The sequence below is a fragment of the Oryctolagus cuniculus genome, chromosome 8, assembly GCF_964237555.1.
Source record: "Oryctolagus cuniculus chromosome 8, mOryCun1.1, whole genome shotgun sequence".
Taxonomy (NCBI): domain Eukaryota; kingdom Metazoa; phylum Chordata; class Mammalia; order Lagomorpha; family Leporidae; genus Oryctolagus; species Oryctolagus cuniculus.
In genome coordinates, this window is record NC_091439.1 from 76,589,201 (window position 1) to 76,615,508 (window position 26,308).

Sequence of the window (26,308 nt, forward strand, 5' to 3'; positions counted from 1 at the left end):
TAATCTTACAATCAATTTTTGAATTCCATTTCTGGCATTTCTTCAGTGTCTTCATGTTCACTTCTAGTATTGAAGTGTTGTGCTTTTTTTGGGATATCATGTTGTCTTCCTTATTCTTGTATCTTGGATTGCTGTAGTTTTTGTTTGGCATTTGTGGAGCTCCTCCTTGATTTTTTTTTTCACTGTGATGGCTTTTATCTTTGGAGTGGATTAGTGAAATGTCAGCTTTTTCAGTGAATACCTAGATGCATGTAGTGTCTGTGGACAGGGAGCTCTGTTCAGTGCTCCAGGGTGAAGAGAGTGTCCAAGGCAACACCCAGATTGGGGGTGGTAAATCTCTTTTTTTCAGAGGAAAGGTTTGTTCTGCTCTGTTGGGGTAGTCTCATGCCCACCTTCTCTCCTCAAATGAGACCAGTGCCTCGGCACTAGCCCCAGTGAATACAGTATTCGTCCACCCTGCCACAAGAACCACCCAAAGTGTGTGTGCCATCCTTGGTGTGGACACAGATCCTACAGCAATGTCCCTCACCAGGGAATCAGGGAGCCCTGAGCCTGTGGAGCCTCCCACAGTGACTGCTGTAAGTCCCAACCACACCCTGAGCCCTTCCAAGCAACCGCAGTGTTTTCACAGTCCCAGCACATAAGCCTCCCACAATCACAACCCTTTGCTTCCTACCCCTCCTTAAAGAAGAAAAAAAAACCCATCAGCAGGCAGCTGCAGATCCCGCTGCAGTATCCTTTTAAAGAATCGGTTGTCACATAGAAATTATTATTTTTATCTATTTTCATTGAAAGCCAGAGAGACAGAGATCTTCTGTCTACTATTTCCTTCCCCAAATGCCCACAACAGCCAGGATTGGGCCAGGCTGATGCCAGGAGCCTGGAATTCGATCCTTGCCTCCCAGGTGAGTGGTAGGAACGTAAGTACTTGAGCCATCATCTGCTGCCTCCTAGCTTGCGTATTAGCAGGAAGCTGGATCAGAAGCAGAAGAGCCACGACTCAAACCAGATGCAGGCTCCTAAGTGGCAACTTAGAGCCTAACACCTGCCCCGTGCAAAAAATATTCTTAGCATTTTCAGCCTTCACTCTCCTCTGGCTTGTGGTGAGAGCTGCTTTTATCTATGTTATGTGATCGCACTCTCATGACACTTTGAAGCTGATGTTCTTACTGCTGTGCAGCAGACGAGGACGTGGGTCTCGGTGGTGATGAAGCTTTTCTGTGGTCCACCTAGTGCCTGTGAGGGCCCTGTGGCTGCAGTGCTGGTCTTCCCAGTGCGCACTGAGCTGCACTCAGGAGGCAGGTGCAAGGAAGGCTGGCGTTGTTGTCATTTACCTTGTACTTGCTCCTGTCCAAAGCTGCACACTGGACCAAGGAGGCCGACTTCGCCGGGGAAAGCTCACTAGCCAGTGCCAAAGCCGGGATTCAAACCCAGGTGCCCCAATTTCAGCTCTGGTGCTTCTCCCAAGGATAACAGCCCTAACCAGGGTAATACGCTGCTTCTGTCTCTGCCTAAATTTAGTCTCACAGTCAAGTTAGTTTTTACTGGCAGTTTGAAATGAACATGGTCCTTTCCCTCCTGCTTGTGATAGAAAAAAGAAAAAAAAGATTGCTTTTGGTTTGCCAGGTGTGTCTTTGAAGGATCTCTTTTTCCCCATAATTTTTGTTAGTGAAAAAGTGTCAAGCATTCCTAAAAGTTGAGAAACTCATACAGTGAACCAATTGGGTAGTATGCCCTTAGATTTATTTACTTGTTTTAAAAGATTTATTTATTTATTTATTTATTTGAAAGGCAGAGTTAGAGAGATGGAGTGCTTTTCCATCTGCTGTTTCACTCTCCAGCTGGCTGCAATGGTCAGGGCTGGGTCAGGCTGAAGCCAGGCACCTAGAACTCCATCCAGATCTCCCATATGGATGTCAGGAGCCCAAGAACTTGGGCCATCTTCCATTGCCTTCCCAGGTGCATTAGCAGGGAACTGGATCAGAAGAAGAGCATCTGACACTCCCATATGGGATGCCAGCATTGTAGGTAACAGCTTAGCTTGCTGTGCCACAATGATCATCCTGCTATATTTGTGTTCACTCTGTCTCTGTGTGCATACACATACATACATGTGTGTCTACTTCAAAAAGTTTGTGGAAACACTCATTTTCCATATACTTTTTGATGAACCTTTGGGTGTATGCACAGACACATTTTATTTGAAACATTTTAATGTATTTGAAGACACATTAACTTCAGCATGTACCTTAACTTCAGCGTGCACCTTGTGGGTGTGAGGAATACCCTACCTGGGATAAATTGGCTCATACATGATAATGCCATCCCTGAAACATTTACAGTTATTCCATCTAATATCCAGTCAGAGTTCCCAGTTGTCCCAGGAAGAACATTGGCTATTTCTGTTTTGCTTTGGTTAATCAATAGACTTTATTATTTGAACAGTTTTAGGTTTGCAGATAAATGAGCAGGAAGTGGAGTTACCACTTAGCCACCCTTCTTCCCATCCTCAGTTTCTGCTTTAACATGTTGCGTTGGGGTGGGAAGCTTCTTACAGCTAGAGGGTGGATGCTGATACATGTGTATGATAACATGTGTCCCTGTTTTGGTTTTTAATGAACCAGGAAAGCATTACATCTGAAGCCAGTGTATTCAGGCGTCTTTTACGCCTGCACCCAGTCTTTCTCGTGGCTTGGTGTCTGAGGAGTCCGTGCTGCTGTTCTGTCAGAATGTCCCTCACTTTGCAGTCTCTTAGCTTGTTCACCCAGCTGCTGTGTTTACTTCAGATCAGAAGTTAGACTTAGGACTGACTAGCATCAGCGTAAACATTTCTGAAAAGAAAAGGAAGAATGTGTTCTTTGTACTCAGATGTTATGTTTTCTCATGATGATAGTTGATGACATTTGATTTATTTGTTTTTTATTTTTTTAGGTAAAGGGCTCAGGCGGTCACAGCCAGGTATGCTTGTAAGGGAGATTTGCATCCTTTACAGCCGGTGTGTAATCTGCAGAGCAATCTTGAGACTGTGCAAGCCTTACTGTCCAGCAAGCTTTTACCTGATGGTTTAGCAACAAAGATAATCCTTACTTAAACAATTGATGAATCTATTTGTGGAAGGATTTTCTTTTTTTTTTTTTTTCTTTTTTAAAAGATTTCTTTATTTTGGAAGTCAGAGTTGAGAGGGAGAGACAAAGATGGAGAAGTGGAGAGACAGAAGAGAGAGGTTCCATGTGTTGGTTTATTCCCCAGATGGCCACAATTGTCCCAGCTGGGCCAGAATGAAACCAGGAGTTTCATCTGGGTCTCCCACGTGAGTGTGGGCCATCTTCTTTCTGATGCTTTTTCCAGGCTTAGCAGGGAGCTAAATTGTGAGTGGAGCAGCCAGGGCATGAACTAGTGTCATATGGGATGGCAGCATCACATTGCATCACATATGGTGGCTTTACCCACTATGCCACAATGCTGGCCCAGTGGGAAAGATTTTCTAATCCTGTCATTCCTCCTACATTTAGCTACTGCATTCTTAGTCATTCTTTGTGTCACTATGGATTCAGGGATTTGTATGCACAGTGGGCTGTCACAAAAGTTACTACTGTTAGTGTTCCAGCTGTTCCAGATTTGGTTGGTGGGAGGCCGTTATGCTGACCCATGGGTCTTTATACAGTGCTTCCTTAGTCCCTGACCCTTTCCTCGCTTTCAATAACAAAATGTCCTGGGTGCAGCTTGTGCTGGCTTTCTATCCCTTTGGTTCGTTGGTGAGATGGCTTTCTGGTCTAGAAAATCCTTGCTAGATTTATGAGCTTTAGCTCAGGTTCCAGAGCCTCATAGTAAACAGCTCTGAATTTAATCAGCAACTTTGTCTCATTTTCCTTTTGGATACCTCAAGTTCATGGAGGATTCCCTCAAGAAAACTGAAGCCACTGATTTCAGCAATCTAAAGTCGAATTTTATCTGAAGCTAGGCAAACAGTAGCACGCATGCAAGGAGTGTTGTCCCCTTGCATCCTCACAGGATTGCCACGTAGAAAGGTCAAGACACCAGGGCGTGTCATTGTTAAGATCTCAAGTGCTGTGGCACTTGAAGTTACGTCCTGGCTCTGGAATGTACAAGCCCAACACAGGGGCAGATTTCTTTTCTTTCTGCATTTTTTTTTCATCCCCATAGAATTAGAAAGGTTACCCACTGATAAGGTGGTTTTGAGGCTTAGTCACTGATGTTGAGTTTCTCGTGACAATGCCTGGGACAAAGTCAGTACTCTGTGAATATTAGCTGTTAGGAAAACTCAAGACTTCTGAAACTCATCTGTATTGGGGAAAGCCTTTTTGGGTTCTGCTCTAAGAAATTGTGATGTTGGCTTCTGAGCCTATCTTACTTTGTCTTGAGCTGACTGAGACACACCTTGGTATTCCTGTTCTCTGCTATAGGAACATGCATTTTTTTAAAAAAAAAAAAGATTTTATTTATTTGAAAGAGTTAGGTAGAAACAAAAAGAGACATCTTCCATTAACTGGTTCTCTCTCCAAATGACTGCAACAGGTGGAGCTGAGCTGATCTGAAGCCAGGAGCCAGGAGCTTTTTCCAGGTTTCCCACATGGGTGCAGAGGTCCAAGGACTTGGGCCATCCTCTACTGCTTTCTCTAGCATATTAGGAGGGAGCAGGATTGGAAGTGGAGCCCATATGGGATGCTGGTGCTGCAGGCTGGGGCTTTAACCCACTGTGCTATAGTGCTGGCCCCAGGAACATGCGTTTTTTTCTCATTTCTAGAAAGTGTACTGGTGTGTGTGTGTGTATGTGTGTGTGTGCGTATAGAATAGGACAGGTTCTGGCTAACATAAGGACAAAGACACTTTACTGGAATGAGAAGGCATAGTTCACGGACTGGAAGGAGAGCTGATATCAGACAGGGCAGCTGAGGCGCAGAGTAGCCCCAGGGATGTGGGTGGCCAGAGTCATCACCCGTCTCTTTGGAGCAGGACAGGTGCAGTAGGTGAGCTCCCACCATTCTTCTTTGTGACGAGCCACTCCAGCCTCCATGGCCTGCCTGCAGGAGAAACAGTTGGGTTCACCTGTGGGCCATGCTAGAGGCTGAGCATTTTGAGTGGCAATTCCCCCCAAATCCGTTCCCCAGGAAGGTGCAGTCAGGACTTGTAAGTATTCGCTGCAACCCTGGTGAGTGCAGTTTGTAAGCTAGCTTCACTATTTCTTGAACAAATATAGATAGCATAAATAAGCAGGGTCTCCTGCACTTGGTCATAAAAAAGAATACTATATAAAACCAAGGAGCGACCAGCATTGTTATGCAGGCAGCTAAGCCACCCGCTGTGTTGCTGGCATCCCTTATCCAGGCACTGGCTCCTTCACTTCCAGTCCAGCTCTCTGCTAATCAACGTGGGAAAGCAGTGGTGGGTGGCCAAAGTACTTGGGCCCCTGCTACCCATGCAGGAGAGACCTGGATGGAGTTCCAGGCTCCTGGCTTTGACCTGCCCAGCCCCAGCTGTTGTAGCTATTAGGGGAGAGAAAAGTGGATGAAAGGTCTCTGAGTCTCTCCTTCTCCCTGTCACTCTGCCTTTCAAATGAAGCTTAAAAAATCATAAAACTGAGAAAATTTGATCTCTAGGCCACACTGTCTCACCACAGCTGTTTGGGTCCTGCTTTCCTTCTTTGCAAGGCAACGATGGAAGTACTAAGTGACTCCTGAGGGTTGTTTAAACAGTGAAATCTCACAGTCCCAGGGCTGTCTTTTTTGTGTGTAAGACCCTCTGTTGCATTTACACACACACAGTCTTCAAGCTCATGTGACCTATGGGAATTTACATGTAAACGAATTTAAACAGTTAATGGAGACTCAGAATTCCTCAGTAATTCTTGTTAGATGTGTATTTACTGAGAAGCTGAAACTCTTTAGGTATTCAAATTTATAGAGTGGTGCAATCATTGTATTAGGGTCAAAATCATTTCAGTGTAAATGGAATTATAAATGGCTTTTCATTTCTACAGTTTTTTTTTTTTGTGACTATGCAGCTATCAAGTATTTCTTATTTACAGAAAGGAGGTTTTGTATTTGTTTTAAGCTGTTGTAGATTCTTTAATAGTTTAGGTATAAACTACTAAAAACATCTTATTGTTGGGTTTTCTATTATGAGTCCTTTACCAACTAAGATGAGCAAAACATAATATGCATTTGTGGTCACTGAAGGGTTAATCTGAGTATCTGCAAACATAGCTACTGTATTATGTTTCATTGTGGTTACTTTGATTTACTTCTCAAGAAGTGTCAACTTGAATTAGGTTACCAATTAAAAACTAATCAAATCTTGCTTTATTACTATGAATGTACAGCTGCTATGTTTCATTTTTAAGTAGTCCTTGTTTTCCTTTAAAGGACTGACGTGATTACCTATGAAAAACAGTAATCAGATCGTCCTTTACAACTGTGCTCACGTATAGATACGTGACGCAGTATGGCTGTGTTTTGAGTAAACAAAGGGTGTGATGTGCAGTCACTTCAGAACGTGCGAGGCTATGTCTCTTACTTGAAACCTTTCTGAGCCCCAGTGCAGGACTGCTGGGCACCCTGCCTGTTTGCACAGACACAACATACTGTCTGCAGCTCCACTCAGATGTAGACGAGATTTCTATGGAAACCTTGAAAATTTTAAAGAAAAACTCAAGAAATTCTGATAGAGCAAATCATTTAATATATAGTTATCATTCAAAAGTCATACTTACAGATTTTATAAAATCGGAGGTGTATACATGACACTATTGAGGTCCTCAGAGTATCCACCAACTCAGCATGTTTCAACCATGGGGCCATTGTGCACCCAGTTAAACCCCTGCTTTTGACACCGGCCTCTCATATTGGAGCACGGGTTTGAGTCCTGGCTGCTCTGCTTCCTAGCCACATCCCTGCTGATGTGCCTTGGAAAGCAGTGGTAGATGGCCCAGGTATTTGCGGCTCTGCCGCCCATGTGGGAGACCTAGCTGGAGTTCCAGGCTCCTCACTCTGGCCCGGCCAGACCTGGCTGTTGCCAACCATTTGCAGGGAGAGTGAACCAGCAGAGGAAGATTTCTCTGTGTCTTTATGTGTCTGTCTGTGTGTGTCTCACCCTACCTTTCAAATAAATAAATAAATCTTTTAAAAAAGAAAGCTTTGGTCCACAACCAGTGTTATAGGGATAGTTGAGTAGGTCTGTATTACTGTAAGAAGGAATCAAAAAGGTGATTCTTAGAAGGAAGAGGAGGCGGTTAAAGGAATCAGCACTTGCTGAGTGCACCGGGCAACGTTCTCATTCCTTCCCGAGTATGAGCTCATTTCCACTCACACATTCCTGTGACTAGCTCTGAGTACTCCTGTTTTCCAGATGAGTGTTCCCATTCTCCAGATGGGGAAACTGAGGCAGGCACACGTTAAATGACTTGTCCAAGGTTATACAGCTCGTAAGAGTCAGAATGGGTTTCAGATGCTGAAAGCCACATTTGTGTGATTTAACCTCATTGAATTTCATTATTGCTGGTAATTTTTTGGCTATTTGCTTACTGGAAACTTCCTATGCATTCAGTAGAAGGAATTCGGCATGTTTATAAGTGCATATGAAAAAAGTAATGGTTAACAATTTTATTTAAAGAATAATTATTACTCATGCCTTAATTTCTTGGTAAGAGATCAGGGTTCTTGCTGTACTACTGCTCCATGGTGATTCACAATATTATCTGTAATATTAACAAATGCTACATCTGTACTGTAATTTCACATCTGCTGGATTTTCACCAAATATGACCATCAAAGGATGCTAATATGTCAGTGAGAGTTGGTCTGATTCTGTAGTTTGAATTTTATAAACTCAACTCGAGATTATAATATCCTACTTAACAAATATTATAGAACTAATTTGATTGTCATCATTTTGTTTTACGTAGAGCATTTATCAAAGTTTCCATAATGTTACACAAACTGCACTATAACCTTAATATAAGTTTACATTGAGAGGGAGGCACATGGACCTAAACCAGAACGAAGCTGTCTCCCAGCACTGTGTGACTTAGTCCACATTACTTGTGTCTCTGGCCTTTGTTTCTTCAAACATTTCATATGTATTTCTGCCTAGGATATTGTAATGACTAAGTGTAGTCATCTAATAATAGTTACACTCTGCTTTGTTGCTACATTCATTGTAGGAAGCAAAAATTTCCCCCAATTTGACTTCCTCTATCCCCAAATAAAATTGTTTGCCTCCTGTTCTCTCTTTTCAGGATTTATATTTATTTATACAGACATACACACACACATATACATACATATGCACAAATAAATATTTACATAGACCACATTTCTATATACATGTGAATAACCTTTATTTATATCGCATATTAAAAAATTCTGAGGTGCAAATTTTTACTAAAAGCTTGTATTGATTTTTTTTTCATTGTGGTAGTGACTTGGATCTGTTGAATGTAAGTTGCAGTTCTTAGTTAGAAGACATAGCCTGATTGGAAAATTGTAAATTATGACCACGTAAAATGTTCCTGTTTCACACAGAAGGCAATTTCTGAAGCCCATAGAGAACTGAATGGATTTTATATGCTGGAAAATTACTGAGTAATCATAATAATTGCAGATTAAATCAAATCAGAAAAAATGTCTACTCTACATCTACAATTTTTTCCTTTGACACTGTAAAGTAAAACTACCCTGAAATAACCTCTGGATAAATATTCATCTTTTGAAATGTCTCCTTGAGGACCTGTGTGGGGTATCAGTGATCTCGTGAGTGTTTCATTTTCCTGTTGGCCAGGTACTGCCGAGTCCCACCCCTTGGTTACTGTGGTACTATGTCCTGGATACTGCAATGTGTTGCTCCCTCTCTTAGCTACACTAAGTTATGGCTCTGGATTTTTCTTTGTTTTTCCCCCTCTCCATCCATCCCCAAAATGCATGCGAGAGACGTTAGGGATTCCGACTTGAGTGGAAGTAACAATCAATGAAGACCGCTTGTGGTGGTCTCCAGAGACTAAGACGTTTGAATCCAGGTGTTTCTCCTGCAGCCATGCAGCCTCCTGTGGTGAATATGACGGACTGCTCTTTTCTCTTATGCCCTTTTAAGCAAAGTAAGGCAGCAGTTCGGCTGAGAGAAGACATGAAAAAGATCGTGGCGGTACCAGCCAGTGCAGCGAGGGATCCTGCCCACCAGCAGGTGTTTGGAGTGAGCCTGCTGGAGCTACGGCAGCGGGGGCTCGCCGAGCACGGCGTCCCTGCCGTGGTGTGGAGCCTGGTGGAGTACTTGACACAGCATGGTAAGCTGGGTCCCCTTGGGCTCTGTGCGTTTTTACAGTTCTTGTGTAAAGGCCGTGTGTGTGTGTGTGTGTGTGTGTGAATTACTTCATAGTGCATGATTGCAGCTGTCTGTAAAGCAGCCTAACTGGAATATCAAAACATTGGTAGTGTGTTTTTTCCCTTAAGAAAGGATATTACTGCTTAATATTTTAAGAAACTACTAATTCTGTTATCTATAGAAAAATTGATTTAAGTATTGAACTTTCTAATTTGAAATGTTGCCTAATTTTTTTTAACTTTTAAAAAAACCTTTTATTCATGTATTTGAAAGTCAGACAAGACAAAGTGTTCTACTGGCCCACTACCCCCAGATGCTCACAAGGGCCAGGCAGGGCTAGGCCCCAGCCTCCCACTTGAGTGACAGAGACCCAGCTGCCTGAACTTGCTGCCCCCTAGTGTCTGCATTAGCGGGTGGCTGGAGTCAGGAGCAAAACCAAGACTCCAACTCCAATGTGAGATGTGGTTGTCCCAACCGTGGCTTAACTGCTGTGCCAAATGTCTGCCCCTACTTCTTAGCTTTAAGTGCTGAAATACGCTTGAGAGAACAGTGTTCCCAACATTAATGGTGGGTTCGCTTGTGTAATTAAATGTCAACCGATAACACCTGAATTGATTCAAAGCCGTTGTGGAGCGGCTCTTTCAACTCATGTCAATCATGACCTTATCAGATGCCCTGCCGTCTTGATACACTTGCTAGCGATACCAGAACCGCATGGTGTATAGCACAGAATGAAGTGAAGACGAGTGTCAGTTTGGGAGCTGTGAAATTCAGCATGTAAAGCATTTGGAGAGCAGTATAGCACATTGCACAATAAAAAGTTACATTATAACCCGCTTGGTTGTGACTATGTAGCCCGCAGCTCTCTGATGGTTTTATTTGCAATAAATAAATAAAAATTTGATTTGACAGAGTTAGACAGTGAGAGAGAGAGACAGAGAGAAAGGTCTTCCTTCCGTTGGTTCACCCCCCCCAAATGGCCACTATGGCTGGAGCTATGCTGATCCGAAACCAGGAGCCAGGTGCTTCATCCTGGTATCCCACGCGGGTGCAAGCCCCCAGGCACTTGGGTCATCCTCCACTGCCTTCCCAGGCCACAGCAGAGAGCTGGACTGGAAGAGGAGCAACCGGGACTAGAACCTGGTGCCCATATGGGATGCCGGTGCCGCAGGCAGAGGATTAACCAAGTGAGCTACGGTGCCGGCCCCTGCAATAAGATTTAAACATGGTTAATCTGAGAGGGTGCTTCCATAGCCCTTAGAGCTATAGTTTTCAAAGTAGGTCAGTGTGTTGGGGGACTTCAGACCGCATAAGAAATATCAAGGCATGGCGTTTGGTGTGATGATTAAGAAGCTGCTTGGGACTCATATGGCAATGTTTGAGTTCCAGTCCCAGCTCTGCTTTCTTCCAGTTTTAGGCAGGTGGCGGCAGGTGATGACTAAAGGATTTGTGTCACTGCCACCCATGTGGGAGGCCTGGATTGAGCTCCTGGCTACTGGCTTTGGCATGGCCCAGCTGTAATTGTTGTGGGCCTTTGTGGGGCAGGTGAACCAGTAGTTGGGAATTTTCTGTCCCTCTATGTATCTACCTTTCAAATAAAATAAATAAATGTTTTAAAAAAGCATAATGGGGGTAGGGCTGCCACCTGCAGTGCCAGCATCCCATGTGGGCTCTCGTTCGAGTCCCAGCCACTCCACTTCTGATTCACCTCTCTGCTTTGGCCTGGGAAAGCAGTAGAGGATGGCCCAAGACCTTGGGCCCCTGCATCCATGTGGGAGACCTGGAAGAAGCTCCTGGCTTTGGATCAGCGCAGCTCCGGCCATTGCAGCCATCTGGGGAGTGAACCAGTGAATGGAGGACCTCTCTCTCTCTCTCTCTGCCTCTTTCTCTCTCTGTGTAACTCTGACTTTCAAGTAAATAAATAAATCTTTATAATAAAAAAAGGCATAATGGGGCCTGCATTGTGGTGCAGCACATTAAGCTGCTGCCTATGATGCCAGCATCCCATGTGGGTACCAGTTCCAGTCCTGGCTGATCACTTCTGGTGCAGCTCCCCACTAATGTGCCTGGGCAATCAGCAAAAGATGGGCCAAGTGCTTCAGGCCCTTCACCCTGTTGGAGACCCAGGTAGAGTTCCTGACTTCAGCCTGGCCCAACCCTGGCCATTTGGGGAGTGAACTGGCAGATGGAAGATCTCTCTCTCTCTCTAACTCTGCCTTTCAAATAAATAAATATTTTTTAAAAATAAGAAGCATAAGTATCAGTAAACTTTAAATGATTTAGGAAGGAAATATTCTGAGCAGTAAGTTTGGAATTTTTATGATTTCTGTACTAAAAGGACAAATGCAGAGTGATTACAGAGGAGAATATAAGACTTGTGGGGTTTTAAATGTGAAGCTTGAGACCTAAGAGAAATCCCGTACCCAGTACAGTACTTGGTACTGTCTGCTCCAGGCCCGGATCCCGCTGGGGTCACAGGTTCCCACCCTCTGCCTGGAAGTGTCCTTTGTTGGTGGGTGAGCCCCACTGGGCCTTTGTTCCTCCAGGGGTCAAATTCCACAGGGCCTGTGAGTGTAAGTCCTGGCCTCACTAGTGTTGGTTAAAAAACCCATCTGCTCAGGTTACCAGGATGTAAATAACAAAGCAATACTTTATTCTAAAAGCTGAAAAGCCAGACTTGTGTTCTTACCTGGTTTTCTCCTTATTTCTGAAAGGGCAGAAACTGCACAAGGGCCAGATTCTTAGAAAACGGCTCTGGGTTTGGTTTGTTCAAGTACTTGAAAACCTCACTTGTTTTTTGAAAGGTGCGAGGTGGGGGGAGATAGAGAAGAGAGAGAATGCACAAGCAAGACTGCAGTGCCTGCAATAGCTAGAGCTGGGCCAAGCCAAAGCTGGGAGCCAGAAACTCCATCTAGGCCTCCCAGGGAGTGGCTCCGTGGAGCCCCCACTCCTGCCTCTCAGGGTCTGCATCATTAGCAAGAAGGAGTCAGGAGTTGGATGCGTATATCCACCCCAGGTACTCCACCTTGGGATATGGGCGTTGTAACCAGCATCTTAGCGGCCAGCCCAAGCAGTTAAACAGAAAAAGGATTCTGTATGGCACAACAGGAAGATGGGACCTTGACCTACAAAGTCTTGGAGCCAGGTGCTGCCTGGTCACAGGTGTGACAGGACTCATTTGCACATTCTAGGTTGAGTAAAACTGCAACTCTCAGGTACAAGTATCCCCTGAATTTGTCAGTGTAGTTTAGTATTCTTCAGTTGGTTACCTAAGTGTGACTACTGAAAGTGTTTGGTGTTGATGTAATGCATGGTCTTTTTTATTTTTTTAGGACTTATTTATTTGAAAGGCAGAGTTTCATATATACACACACACACACACACACACACACACACACATATATATATATAGAGAGAGAGAGAGAGCGCACAAGCGAGCAAGCTTCCATCTACTGGTTCATTTCCCAGATGGCTACAATGGCCTGTGGCTGGACCAGGCTCAAGCCAGGACCAAGGAGCTTCACCCGGGTTTCCTGTGTGTGTGGCAGGGGCCCATACTTGGGTCATCATCTGCTACTTTACCAGGTGCATTTCTATGGAGCTGGATTGGAAGTGGAGTAGCCAGGACTCAACTAGTATTCCTATGGGATGCTGGCATCACGGGTGGTGATCTAACCAACTGTACCATAATGCCGACCCATATTCCGTGTTCTTTTCTCCAAAGTTGACTGAGCATATCATGCAAAACTATTTATATTTTCACTTTTTAAAGCCATGTATTCAGTCAGTCGCCCAAATATGTGGGTTACACATTTTCAGATTCTACCAACTGCAGATTGAAAATACTTGAAAAAATTGAGTCTTTGCTGACATGAAGACTTTTTTTGGTCACTGTTGCCTGAACAATAGTAGCTCTGTAGCATTTCCACTGTATTAGATAATTGTAATCTAGAAGCTACGAAGCATACATAGGAGAATTTGCAGAGCTGGCATGAAGATGCTCTCCTATGTTATTGAAGGGTTCTTGTGCAGCCCTGGATGTGGCTGTCTTGGGGGAAGGGTTCATATTGCATAAAAAGCTTTACTTATCTTTAACTCTTTCACCTCTTCTACACACTGTTGCACTGTACATGTCCTATCTTTATGCATTGGACTTATTGCAGTCTTGCTGTTTCTAAGTAATGGTTCAGTGGTAAACTTTGAATGTGCGTCATGTCAAGCATGTATGAGTGCGTCTGTCTGTCTCGAACTACTAGAGGTAGGCTGGTGCGTGTGTAGTCAGCTCTGCAGCGGCTGAGCCAGTTTGTGTGCACATCATCATCGTGCGGGAACCTTGGCAAGACAGGCAGTAAGGCATGGCTTTCTCCACCCTCCCCCATCTGTCTAGCATACTTAGTTACACTCTACTAGGGTATATGCAGGTAATGCTGCCCAAACGCTCTAGTAGGCTAACTTGGCCATTCTTCAGTAGGGATGTGAAGTAGAGTTCCTAATTGAGTGTTGTCAAAATACACCTGCCTTGGCAACACCTGGTCTGAATCAGAATCATGACTGGGCAGGCTGGGCTAGGACCTGGCACCTGCATCTTGACTGTGTAGCGAGTTACTATGTACTGAACTGGAAATTCCTTCCTCAGGTTGAAGCTATCATTAATAAACCAAGGAACCCATGTACATTAGAAGGGGGGCATGAAGCTTAAGGACAAGATACTTCACTCCCTGTTATTCTTTATATTCTTTAGTAGTGTCTTCGAGTCAGCAAATATTTATTATATACCTGTGATATAGTCCACACTCTGTCAGAAATAGGGATGATTGGTCACATAATTTAATCAGAGGGAGATATTTTGATCTTAAACTGCATTTACAGGAAATAAAAAATTAACTTTTTTTAAAAAAAGACTGACTTATTTGAAAGTAACAGAGAGAGAGAGAGAGAGAGAGAGAGAGAGAGAGAGAGATATCTTCCATCCCAAATGACTGCAACAGCCAGGGCTGGGCTGAAGCCAGGACTTTATCTCGTCTCCCACATAAGTGGGAGAGGTCAAGAGAGACAGGACATCTTTCACTGCTTTCCCAGGCACATTTATTAGGGAACTGGATCAGAAGTGGAGCAGCCAGGACTTGGACTGGAGTGTATGTGGGATGCCAGCTCTGTAGACAGCTTAACCTGCTGCCCCACAGTGCCGGCTCCAACTTTAACAACTTGACATGAGAGAAATTTAGCACAGAAGGTCTTTACATAAATGATGTTTTTTTAATTTAAAATTATACAACTTACAATGCATTCCCTCTTTAAATTACTTTATAATTATTCGTCCTTCTTAGCATTAAGATATGGGTTACGCCATTTGGACAGTGTAGGATTCTCCATTGACCACCAGGTGGCAGAATGTGCTCATGTTTTGTCTAAGTGCTGGGCCAAATGTGCCATTTGGCAAATGGTGACTTGGGGTGTATTTAGTTTCATACGATTTTTTTTTTAAATTTATTCATTTGATAGTCAGAGTTGCAGAGAGGCAGGGGCAGAGAAAGAGAAAGGTCTTCCATCCTCTGGTTCACTCTACAAATGGCCGCAACAGCTGGAGCTGTGCTGATCCCAAGCCAGGAGCCAGGAGCCAGGAGCTTCTTCCGGGTCTCCATTGTGGGTGCAGAGCCCAAGGACTTGGGCCATCTTCTGCTGCTATCCCAGGCCATAGCAGAGAGCTGGATCAGAAGAGGGGCAGCCAGGACTTGAACCAGCATCCACATGGGATGCTGGTACTGCAGGCGGCAGCTTTACCTGCCACAGCGCTGGCCCCTATTCATACGATTTTGAAATAAAAAATCTCAGTTGTACCAAAAAGTAGCTATCGGTGGTATAGCTGTGAAGATATACAACTTTTCTGTCATTTCTAAGCCCTCATTAAGTTGTGGTTTCGTGGTGATTAACTGTGTCTTCCAAAATCAAGGATAAGAGGATCTCAGAAATGGAAGAGGGTAGCAATTTCACGAAGCCATTTCATGATCTTCAGAACATGGCTGGTACAGTCATAACTTCCTAAAACTTTAGGGTAGGAAAAGTCAGAGATTATATAGTCTGGTCAGCCTTAGATGGGAAATGGAAATATTATAGAATCACAAGAGACTTTTTAAAACTGGGTGGATTCTGTCTCCCAGGGTGATAGGCCCACATAAGCGTCCCCTGGTTGGAGAACCCTGAGTGTCATGAGCACTGCTTTGGGTGGGGGTGGGGGGGAGTTGTGCTGGTAGTGGCGTGGAGGCAGAAGTGAACGTCCGAGAAGCCCTGACGTCGAGACTTCCAGCCCTGACTTGTCTCTGCCAGTGTGGCCCGCTGGGATCCGCAGCCTGGAGGACCACAGGCTGTTCTTGGAGCGGAGCAGCTATTTTGAAATTGCTGGAAGTGTGTTTATTTGAGGAAAGGTTAAAAAAAGAACACTGTTGGGAGAGAAAGCCTAAGGTCACAGTTAGAAAAACACTGTGTGAGCGACAGACCCAGGCGCATTTGCTGGCCAAACACAGAAGGCAGCGTTAGGCTCAGGGGCTGGGTAAGCACAGGAGCAGGACAGAGAATTCTCGATTCTCAAGACTTGGGCTTGGGCCAGGGCTGGTGTGCTCCCTCTGTGATGCCAGCCTGTGTTTGAGTTAAAGGCAAACCTCTGAGGCGGGCTTTGGGCTCAGTGGTCAAGCCACTGCTTGGGACACCCACATCCTGATCCATAACGTTGACTGCCTAGTTCAAGTCCTGGGTGCTCTCTTCTCATTCAGCTTCCTGCTAATGTGCCTCCTGGGAGGCAGCAGATCATGGCTCACGTCCTCGGGTCTCTGCTCCCCACTGGGAGACCCGGATGGAGTTCTTGGCTCCTGGCTGCAGCCTGGCCCAGACCTGGCTGGTAGAGTCATTCGGGGAGTGAACCAGTGGATGGAGGATCTCCCTGTGTCTGTGCCTTTCATATTAAAATAAATAAGTATGGCCAGCGCTGTGGCTCACTAGGCTAATCTTCCAACTAGGGGCGCTGGCACACAGGGTTCTAGTCCCGGTCGGGGGCCAGATTCTGTCCCGGTTGCCCCTCTTCCAGGCCAGCTCTCTGCTGTGGCCAGGGAGTGCAGTGGAGGATGGCCCAAGTGCTTGGGCCCTGCACCCCATGGGAGACCAGGAGAAGCACCTGGCTCCTGGCTTCAGATCGGCACAGCACCGGCCATAGTGGCCATTTGGGGAGTGAACCAACAGAAGACCTTTCTCTCTGTCTCTCTCTCTCACTGTCCACTCTGCCTGTCAAAAATAAAATAAATAAAATAAATAAATAACAAATAAACCTTTGTGGAATGGAGCAAACAGATCATGAAGACTTTAAATGATTAAGCTGAGTGTCACATTGTACCCAATGGTCTATAGGTTTAAGGGAATGGTGTGTATTTGTTGTCCATTGCTGCATAACTAAATTACTCCCTGCCTGGTGCCAAATAGTAGACGAAAATGTCAATTTTATTATTCCATAATTTCTGCGAGTCAGTAATCTGGGCACAGCTTAGCCATGGTTTCTGTCTTTGGGTCTCTTCCAAGGCTGTGTTCGTGGTGTAGTCCCATCAGGACAGATGTGGGAGATTCTCTTTCATGCGCATTCATATGGCAGTTGTCAGGGTTCGGTTCCCTGTGGGTGTTGGCCTGAGGCTCTCACTTATTCACTGGTCATTCACCAGAGGCGACCCTCAGTTCCTTCCCTCTGGAACTTTCCATAGGGTCATTGACAATACAAATAGTTGCTTTATCAGAGAGAGAACCAGCAAGATGCATCACTGCAGTCATTTTAACCTAATCGGAGATGTGACATCCAGTGACATTTGCTGTATTCTGTCGGGAGGAGCCACACACTAGGTGTAGCCCACACTTGAGTGCAGTGGATTACAGATGGTGCTAAGAGGTGGGGATCAGAGAGTCGATTTTGGAACCTGCCCACCACACGCAATGACTGGTATCTCTTCTGATTAGATGGTGTCCTGGCCATATTGATTGTTAAATGTTTTTAATACCATGCTTGGTATCACGGTTTTTCTTAGAATTGAAGCTAAAAAATCCATGTCAATTGTGATATTGATGTTCTCATGGCCGAATCATGCATACGTAGGGAAGAACACAACTATCTCACCAGGCTGCAGGTTCCAAAGGGTAATGATAGTGTTTGAGTTTTTTTTTCTACTGATTGATACTTAAAATTTGTATTACTTATTTTTATTTCTTTAAATGGGAGAGAGAGGAAGAGATCTTCCATCTGCTAACTCACTACCCAAATGCCTGCAACAGCCAAGGCTGGGCCAGGCTGAAGCCAGGATCTTGGAACTCCATCTGGGTCTCCTTTGTCTGTTGGGAGACCCAAGTGCTTAATCCGAGTATCACTGCCACCCAGGGTACACATTAGCAAGAAGCTGGGTCAGAAGCAGAGCCAAGGCTCAGTCCCAGTCACTCTGATACGGAATACAGATGTCCTGGTGACATTGGGAGGTGATTAGGTCAAGGGGACTCTGCTCTCATGATTGGATTTCATGCCATTATTGTCAGAGCAGGTTGCTATAAAAATGGAGAATTTGCCCCCTTCACTCTCTCTCCCTACCTCTTACCTTCTGCATGATAAGGCAACCAAAAGGCCCTGGGAAGACGCTCGCACCTTGGCTGATACTGGACTTCCCAGCCTCCAGAGTTGTGAGCATTTACACTTCTAATCATCATAAATTACCCCTCTCAGATAGCCAGGCCTGAACTGAGCCCTGGCCTCCTGGTCTTGGCCTTGTCCAGCCCTGGCTGTTACAGGCGTTTGGGGGAGTGAGCTGACACATGGAAGATCTCTCTCTCTTTCTGTCTCTTTCTACCTTTCAAATTAATTAACTAATTAAAAAAATTACAACAAGAGTTTTGGAGAAGGCAAACATTCAAAGCAGAGTAGGCCCTGATGCCTGAGCTCATCAGTTTCCCCTGACCTGGGCCCTGGCCCGTCCGTTTTCTCATGCTTCAGCCAAAGGTCACATTTGCCTCCTTGGCGAAGCCTTCTCTGCTGGTCTCCGCTGAGTGACAGCCTTATTAGCTGACTGAGGGAAGGAACTTGTCTTTCACCAGTTCTTTATCTCGTAGAGTCTGGAACTTTGAGTTTGATTACCAAAGAAGTGCAGCAATACGGAAGATTCTTCCATACACATCAGTTTTTAAAACATACAGCAGGTGTACTATTGGACCTAAGACAAGTTTGGGTTTGTGCTGTCTTTGAGTACTTCTATATTTTTTACACTTGTGTATTGCCAGTTTGTGTGGCAATCTTTTTTTTTTTAAGATTTATTTATTTATCTAAAAGTCAGAATTATACAGAGAGGAGAGGCAGAGAGAGAGAGAGAGAGGTCTTCCATCCACTGGTTCACTCCCCAGTTGATTGCAATGGCCAGAGCTGCGCCTATCTGAAGCCAGGAGCTTCTTCTGGGTCTCCCACACAAGTGCAGGGTCCCAAGGACTTGGGCCATCCTCTGCTGCTTTCTCAGGCCATAGCAGAGAGCTGGATCAGAAGTGAAGCATTCAGGTCTTGAACTGGTGCCCATATGGGATGCCAGCACTTCAGACCAGGGCGTTAGCCCACTGCACCACAGCACTGGCCCTCGTGTGGCAATCATGTATGATCTTTTTTAGTTGATGTGTACCAGGTAGGGAAATGCATCAGTCTAAGGAAACGCTTTTATAAAATATGAAAATCTCCCCAGGATTTGTCATTATAACATTCAGAGACTCCTACTCACTTCTGGGTCTTGTCCTTTACAGTTTCACAGTCGTTTGCTGGAAACCTTGAGCTCTTTTCTGTGTCCCCTCTGCTGTCTCAGGACTCACCCAGGAAGGCCTTTTCAGGGTGAACGGCAACGTGAAGGCGGTGCAGCGGCTCCGGCTGAGGTTCGAGAGCGGCGCGCCCGTGGAGCTGGGGAGAGACGGCGACGTGTGCGTGGCGGCCAGCCTGCTGAAGCTCTTCCTGCGGGAGCTGCCCGAAGGCGTGATCACCTCGGCCGTGCAGCTGCGCCTGCTTCGGCTCTTCCAGGGTCAGCGGGCCGTGTCCTCGTGGGGGTTTGCTTATTTATTGTTAAATATTTTATTTCTCTGAAGGGCGGAGAGACAGAGAATCTTCTATCCGCTGGTTCACTCCCCAAATGGCCACAATGGCCAGGGCTGGGTCGGGCCAACGCCGGGAGACAGGAGCTCCATCTGGATGTCCTGCGTTTGGGCCACTTTCTGCAGCCTTCCCACGTGCGTTAGCAGGGAGCCGGATCAGAGCAGAGTAGCTGGGACTCGAACCAGCCACTCCAGTACAGGATGCCCACATCCCAAGTGTGGCAGCTTAAACCCCTGGGCCACAATACCCACCCCCCGCCCCCGCGCCTCCCCTCCACAAAGTGGTATCTTAAACACTGTGCCAAACAGCTGCCCCCAAAACAATTTTTTCAGTAAAATCTAAGCTTTTAAAAATGTAACCTTTAAATGTTAAAATAAGCTTCGAAATATTCCTGGGCTTTCTGTAACCAGTCCATCTTGTATTTTTTTATAAAGCTAAGGCCTCCCCTCTCCTACCTAAAATGATACTAAACTGATCAGGAAATAGCCTTGGGTGGAAGCTTTGCACACTTTGCTAACATCGTATCCAAAGCCCTGGTGCTGTTGAGTCAATGAGGTTCTTTCCTGACTGCTGTAGAAGGAATGAGAATGAGATGTTAAATGCTCTTTGGAAAATATTAACTAATTAAATTGTAGATGAGTCGTGACCTTTCTTTGAGACTGAAAGCTCACTGGTGTGCTTGCTTTTCATCCCAAGGATGTTGGAATCATAAAGCAATTATGTTGGCTTTGAGGTAAAAGTGATTTTTGGTTGTAGTATGAAACCACTTTAAATACAAGAGGTCCCGGGACCGGCACCGTGGCGCACTAGGTTAATCTTCCACCTGCAGCGCCGGCATCCCATATGGGCGCCGGGTTCTAGTCCTGGTTGCTCCTCTTCCAGTCCAGCTCTCTGCTGTGGCCCAGGAAGGCAGTGGAGGATGGCCCAGGTCCTTGGGCCCTGCACCCACATGGGAGACCAGGAAGAAACTCCTGGCTCTTGGCTTCGGATCGGTGTAGTTCCAGCTGTTGCAGTCATTTGGGGAGTGAACCAACAGAAGGAAGACCTTTCTGTCTCTCCCTCTCGCTGTCTGTAAATCTACCTCTCAAATAATAATAATAATAATTAAAAATAAATACAAGAGGTCCCTTTCTAAGTGTAATAATCGTAGGTATAACCAGTGAGCGATCCCTCCTAGATGTCATAAGGAAAATTATTTACATGTAAGTCATGTCCTTCCTTATCTTTGCCGAGTTAGAGCAGAAAGGGGAAAGGCATCTCTGTGAGTCAGTTACCAGGTTGGCAAGGCTGTGACTTGAGGGAGCTGCAGCCCGTAGCAGCAGCGGTGTGACTGCCCACTGGAGGTGTGCTGATGGCGGGCTAAGGGAGGAGGCCAGACAGGATGAGTAAGAGGGTGCTGGAGATAGGAGGGGTCTTCAGGAAGTTCGTGGAAAATGGAATTAGATAAGCAGCTCATGTGGGTGTAAGAGATGTTGAAGTCACATATACAAGGGGCCTTCAGCATACAATGGAAGCATTATGCATGGGTTTCAGATTATTTTTGCACCGAAATAAGCTTTTAATCTCATGTTTTTGTGGACTTTTTGAAGTGCCATCATGTGTTATCCCATGGAAGACCATTTCCAAATACTAGTTAGAGGTGACTGGTGAGGTTGTGTTGGGAGACTACAGTGATCCCGCCCACCTGGGTGGGAGCACCACCTGTGGCTTCCCAATGGCCTGAGGTGTGTAGCCCGCCTCACCTGGCCCCTCTCACCTCTTGCATTGCCTCACTGCCCCAGGCTTGCAGGGGTGACCTCCAGCTGGTCCTCCCGGGAGAGCAGCTGGGACTGGCATGCACATGTTTACCAAGTTCTCAAGATGAAGGTCACTTCAGATCCAAGCAGAGCCCTGCCTCTTTGTGCTGCCTCCCTAGGCTCCCCCACCTGCTTCTCTGCTCAGACTCCCCAAGTGGAGTTCTGATGCTCCTCACTTGGCTTGGGAACGGCAGGGGAGGCAGTGTGTCTGACAACTCGCCCTTCCATGAAAGCCTCATTCTTGAACCTCTAGGTCTAGGTTTCCACAAATTTACCCTTGAGGTAGGCAATGAGCCAAGGGTTTCCAGACCTGTTTGTGGTTTCACCTGTGGCAGGTTCTGTGTACCTAACCCAACACCTCTTCTCAGGCTGGTGGGCCCGTGACAACCCTGGCATTGATCTTCAGGGGCCTCACCCCAAAAGTGATCGTGTTAGGTTGCTAAGTCTGTTGTAACAAAACAGACTGGTGGTTTCGACCATGGAAGTTCATCTCACAGTTCTGGGGGCTGCACATCCAAGACAAAGATGCAAGCAGGGTTGGTTTCCAGCAAACCTTCTCTCCCTTGGCTTGGGAGGGCGGCCTTCTCACTGGGTGCTCTCCTGGCCTTTGCTTGAAGTGCCACTTTCCTTAAGACCCCTGGCCTACTGCATAAGGGCCTCACCCTTAGGACCGTCTTTAACCTTAATTACCTCTGTAAAGACCTCAGTTGCAAGAGCTTTAAGGTGAATTTAGGGAGGGAACAGAATTCATTCCCTAACAGTGATACACTAGGAAAGGTCCCTGAACTCCTACTCATTTAAGAAAAAAAGTTTGTAATCTTATTTAGTGACTTCATTTTTCAAAAAATGAAAATTATTTTATTTTTTGAAAAAGGCATGATGTAACCAGATAAAATTAACATTTATGTTCTATTGAAAGTAATGATAACATGTGAAAGCCAAACTTGCAGAACAGTTTGTTCTCATCGTCTGTAGAGATCTAAGCTTTCTGTGTCAACAGGTGACACTGATCAGTGACGTATTTGAGACTTGTTAACTGAGAGCTGATCTTTTTCACCTTTACTGTTTCAGTGTTTCAAGGAGATAACCATTGGTCCTCTCATATTTGGAGACTTTAAATCATTCTTACAAGGAATATTTTATTGATGACATGGCAATGTGAGGTTGTGACATAAATCTTTGAAAATCATTTTTAAATATTGCTATAAATGCTAGTTGCCAATTTAAATATTATATGCTTAATACAAAATATTTAGTAACCAAATATCTTCCCCTAAAACATTACTGATTTGAGAGAGTGAGACAGCTCCTGTCCTCTGGTGTGTTCCCCAAATGCCAACAGTAGGGGTGGATGTGGGAGGAGTGGCAAAGCTTGGAGCTGGGAACTCAATCCAGGTTTCCACATGAGTAGCAGGGACTACTTGGGCCATAACTGCTGCCTCATAAGGTCTCCATTAGTAGGAAGCTGGAATCAGGAACCAGACCCTGATTGCTTGGCCAAACATCTGCCCCATCTTTAGTGTTCTTGTTCTTACTAATCTTACAGAACACTATGGAGTATTATTATTCTTAGTACTCAAAAACTTTGTGAATTTCAAAAGCCTTCACACATTTCCTAGAGAGTTTTCATTTGATATGAGAGGCACTGTCTTCTTATTTGTATTACTATTTATATCATCATAGTATTTGTGCTACAATTTAGATCTTCTTTGTAAATTATCCTCTTCATGGCATAGTTCCTCAGTGGTCAAAACAATTGATATGCATCAAAAACACAAGTGTAGGGGGACAATGTTTAGCCAAGTGATTAACATGCTGGTTGAGACACCCAAGTCCTTTATTGGAGTAGGTGGATTCCATGCCCAGCTCCAGCTCCTGATGCCAGCTTCCTGCTAATGTAGATCCTCAGAATCAGTGGGGGTACTCTGGTAATGGAGTCACTGCCACTCACGTGGGAGACCTGGATTAAATTCCAGTGACCCGTCCTAACCCCTGACCTCTGCCCTTGCAGGTATGATCTCTCCCTCTCTCTCTCTCTCTCTCTCTCTCTCTCTCTCTCTCATGTGTGTGTGACTCACTGTGCTTTTCAAATGAAATTTTTTAAAGGCAGGTGTCAGGAGAGAAAAGCTTTCTGTCCCCTTTGAAAGGAGGTTCAGAGATTGAGCCTATGATTCAGACTGACAATAGACAGGATGACAAAAGGGAAACCATTGTAATTTACAAGCATGAACACAGGAGTCTCAGAAAATGGGAGATGTGAAGCAGGGCCAGATGTGTTAAGGTTTGATTTCATCCTGAGCTACAGACAGGAGTAGAGGTCAGAGGCTTCTACAGGGTGATGGCGGCACAAGTTATGGGAGGGTAAGGGGAGGAGACACTTGGTGAATAAAGGCTGTCTCCTAGGAAGAAGAAAATCTCTCGGGTGCTAAGTTATCTCAGAAGAGGTAGGGGATGGTCTGTCAGTTGCCTCTGCAGTGATATTCGAAGGAACTCTCTCCAGTCCGAGGAGGGAGCTTCAGAGAAAGCCCCTGCTGCACCTGCTGCTCCCCCCATATGCTCTCAGTTTGGACTAATCATAACAAAGCAGTTTCTTTTGGAAGAGAGTTCCTGAATTCTTTCACAAGCAGTGTCATCCCAAAGCAAGACTAGTTATGCTGTCAGCCCTTAGAGCGCGTGGGATCACACACAGATACACTTTGAGTGGGGCACAGAGATTAAATTTTGCATTATCACTGTGCTTATTCTCTTAGAAGCTCTATGCTTAGATCTGAGATAGTCAATAAAGTAGGCATTAATTGAGCGCTTGTTAATTATGAGTAGAAAGACAGCTAAGGAGAGGGACTCAAGTGTGCCGTAGGTGTCACACAGTATAGCCCTTTATGAAATAAACTCCTCTCTTGGATAATTTAGGTAGGAAATTGGCAAGAAGGGTCACTGCTGAGGTTCTCTTGGAGTGGAGGTACACACAACAGCTGTTCATGCCAGAGCTGGGGAAGGTCAGGTTTTTCACAGAGAGTTGAGTACATTTTGCTTTTAATGCTTATTAAAAATGTTGTCTGACCAGCTATAGTATTCTCATCTCCCCTCTTCTACTATATAGTAACATATAATCAAAATTGTTTTGTTAAGATTTCTGTGGGTAAGACTACCCTACTTTCATAATTCTGTCTTCATAATAACAGATTAAATAGTTTTGTTGATGTTATGTCATGACTCGGGGCCAGATTTCTTTTCCTAAAGTGTTGTCTTGGGATTTTGAATTAGATCCTGTGTCAAGAGTAAGTGATTTCATAATTGAGTGTGCTTAACATTTTTCAGATAACCTTCCTCTCTCCCCTGCTTTGTGAGATGGGATTTGGAGCCTTCAGCTGAGTACTTTTTCAGACACTAAAGCTAAACCAAAATGATTGCGGAGAACAGCCTGGAGCCACAGTGAGGACTCCTGCAGCTCCCTCTTTACACCCTCAGTGTGGGAGAAGACTGGCTGGACTCATCTGTTCTTACAACCAGCTATTGACTTTGAACTTGCCTGGTGTCTGTAGCTCTAAGATCTTGCAGTACCGTTTTTAGTTGCAAACCAATATACTTGTGTATCAGGTTGTCACCCTGAGCCAGCCACAGTGGCCCAGTTTCCCCAATACCTGGTAACAGTTTTAATCTAAGGATAATAATTTCCCCAAGACATCCTTTAATCAAAGGACAAGCCAAGCGAGGCAAAGATAGTTCCTGAATTAATGTGTTTTTTTTCAAGGTCTGCAAAAGCAGAATTAGCAAAAATAAGCAGAAGAACATATGAGAAAATGGAAAACGTGCCACATGAAGTTGGTGCTTGATCGTTTGGATGCCGTCAAGCTATCGGTAGTGATGGAAAAGGCTTTTCACTCCAGCAAAGCCGCTGGCAGCCGATGCGTTTGCAGAGGGAATGCTCACAGGGAAATGGAGTCATAGTGAAATGGGACTCAAATGGCCATTGGAAGGCACTGGCATTTATTGCTCCAGAAAATATATATTCTTGGGGCCAGCACTGTGGTACAGCTGGTTAAGCCACTATCTGCCAGGCTGGCATCCCCATGTGAATGCTGGTTCAAGGCCCGACTGTTCCACTTCTGATCCAGCTCCCTGCTAATGGCTTGGGAAAGCAGCATATCATGGCCCAAGTCCCTGGGCCCCTGCACCCATGTAGAGACCCTGATGGAGTTCCAGGCTCCTGGCTTTGGCTTGACCCAGCCCCAGCCACTGTAGCCATTTGGAGAGTAAACCAGCGGATGAAAGATTTCGCTCGCTCGCTCGCTCGCTTGCTCTCTGCATCTCTTCCTTTCTGTCTCTGTAACTCTGTCTTTCAAATAGATAAATAAATCTTTTTAGCTTAGGGAAATGGAAAAGTTCTGGACACAAAGTATCTCATTTGCATATGGCAGCAGTAGTAAGCCAGTGTGAAATAATGGGCACCCTTGCTGTTAACCAGCCACTTGGCTCAGTTAGAGCTCATGTGATAAGAAAAAAGCTCCAAATAGAGTTAGTGCTGGCAAAGCATAGTTGTGTTAACCATAACTGAAATACCACTTAGATTAACAAGAAACAGCACAGCAAGACACAGGTACTTATCAAAGACTTCCATCTATAGAGATTTGTGCCAGAACGGTTTCCTTGTGTCAGAGGTGTGGTTTAGACAACTCATATTTGAGAGAGGAACTGTAAGGGCCTTTGATCATGTTTTCCTGCTGTCATGTTGAGCTTATCTCTAATTGTAACAACCTGCCTTGTTTAATTGAGGCTGTCTGTGTAATAATTATCTCAGCCTGGCATATTCCATGACTCTTGATCTTTTATCCTTAATTTGGTAGTTTGGAGGTAGATACACTTTTTATATTTATAATCTTAGCTGTGTTTTGGGCATAGGTATGAGTTATAAGCAATAAAAATATTGCAGGATGGGATTCATTTATTTTAGGATTAACTAGGAAACCATTTATCTGAATGCTCCCTATTGAAATTTCTTCTATAATATACATGTAAATATTTCCATCTTATAAGTGGATATTGT

The 26,308-nt window shown here is 44.9% G+C and overlaps 1 protein-coding gene across 7 annotated transcripts in view; it reads left to right on the forward strand.

Moving 5' to 3' along the window:
- Window positions 1-26,308, forward strand: part of FAM13A (family with sequence similarity 13 member A) — a 388,478-nt gene that overhangs the window by 54,475 nt on the left and 307,695 nt on the right. For 5 of the 7 annotated variants that reach the window (XM_070047870.1, XM_051819564.2, XM_051819565.2 and 2 more), the window contains exons 2-3: window positions 9,106-9,295; window positions 19,188-19,397. In XM_070047870.1, the coding sequence (XP_069903971.1) occupies window positions 9,139-9,295; window positions 19,188-19,397 (367 nt within the window). In that variant the 5' untranslated portion in view covers window positions 9,106-9,138. The remainder of the gene's footprint in view (window positions 1-9,105; window positions 9,296-19,187; window positions 19,398-26,308) is intronic. The other 2 variants (XM_070047871.1, XM_051819567.2) reach the window with 1 other exon arrangement.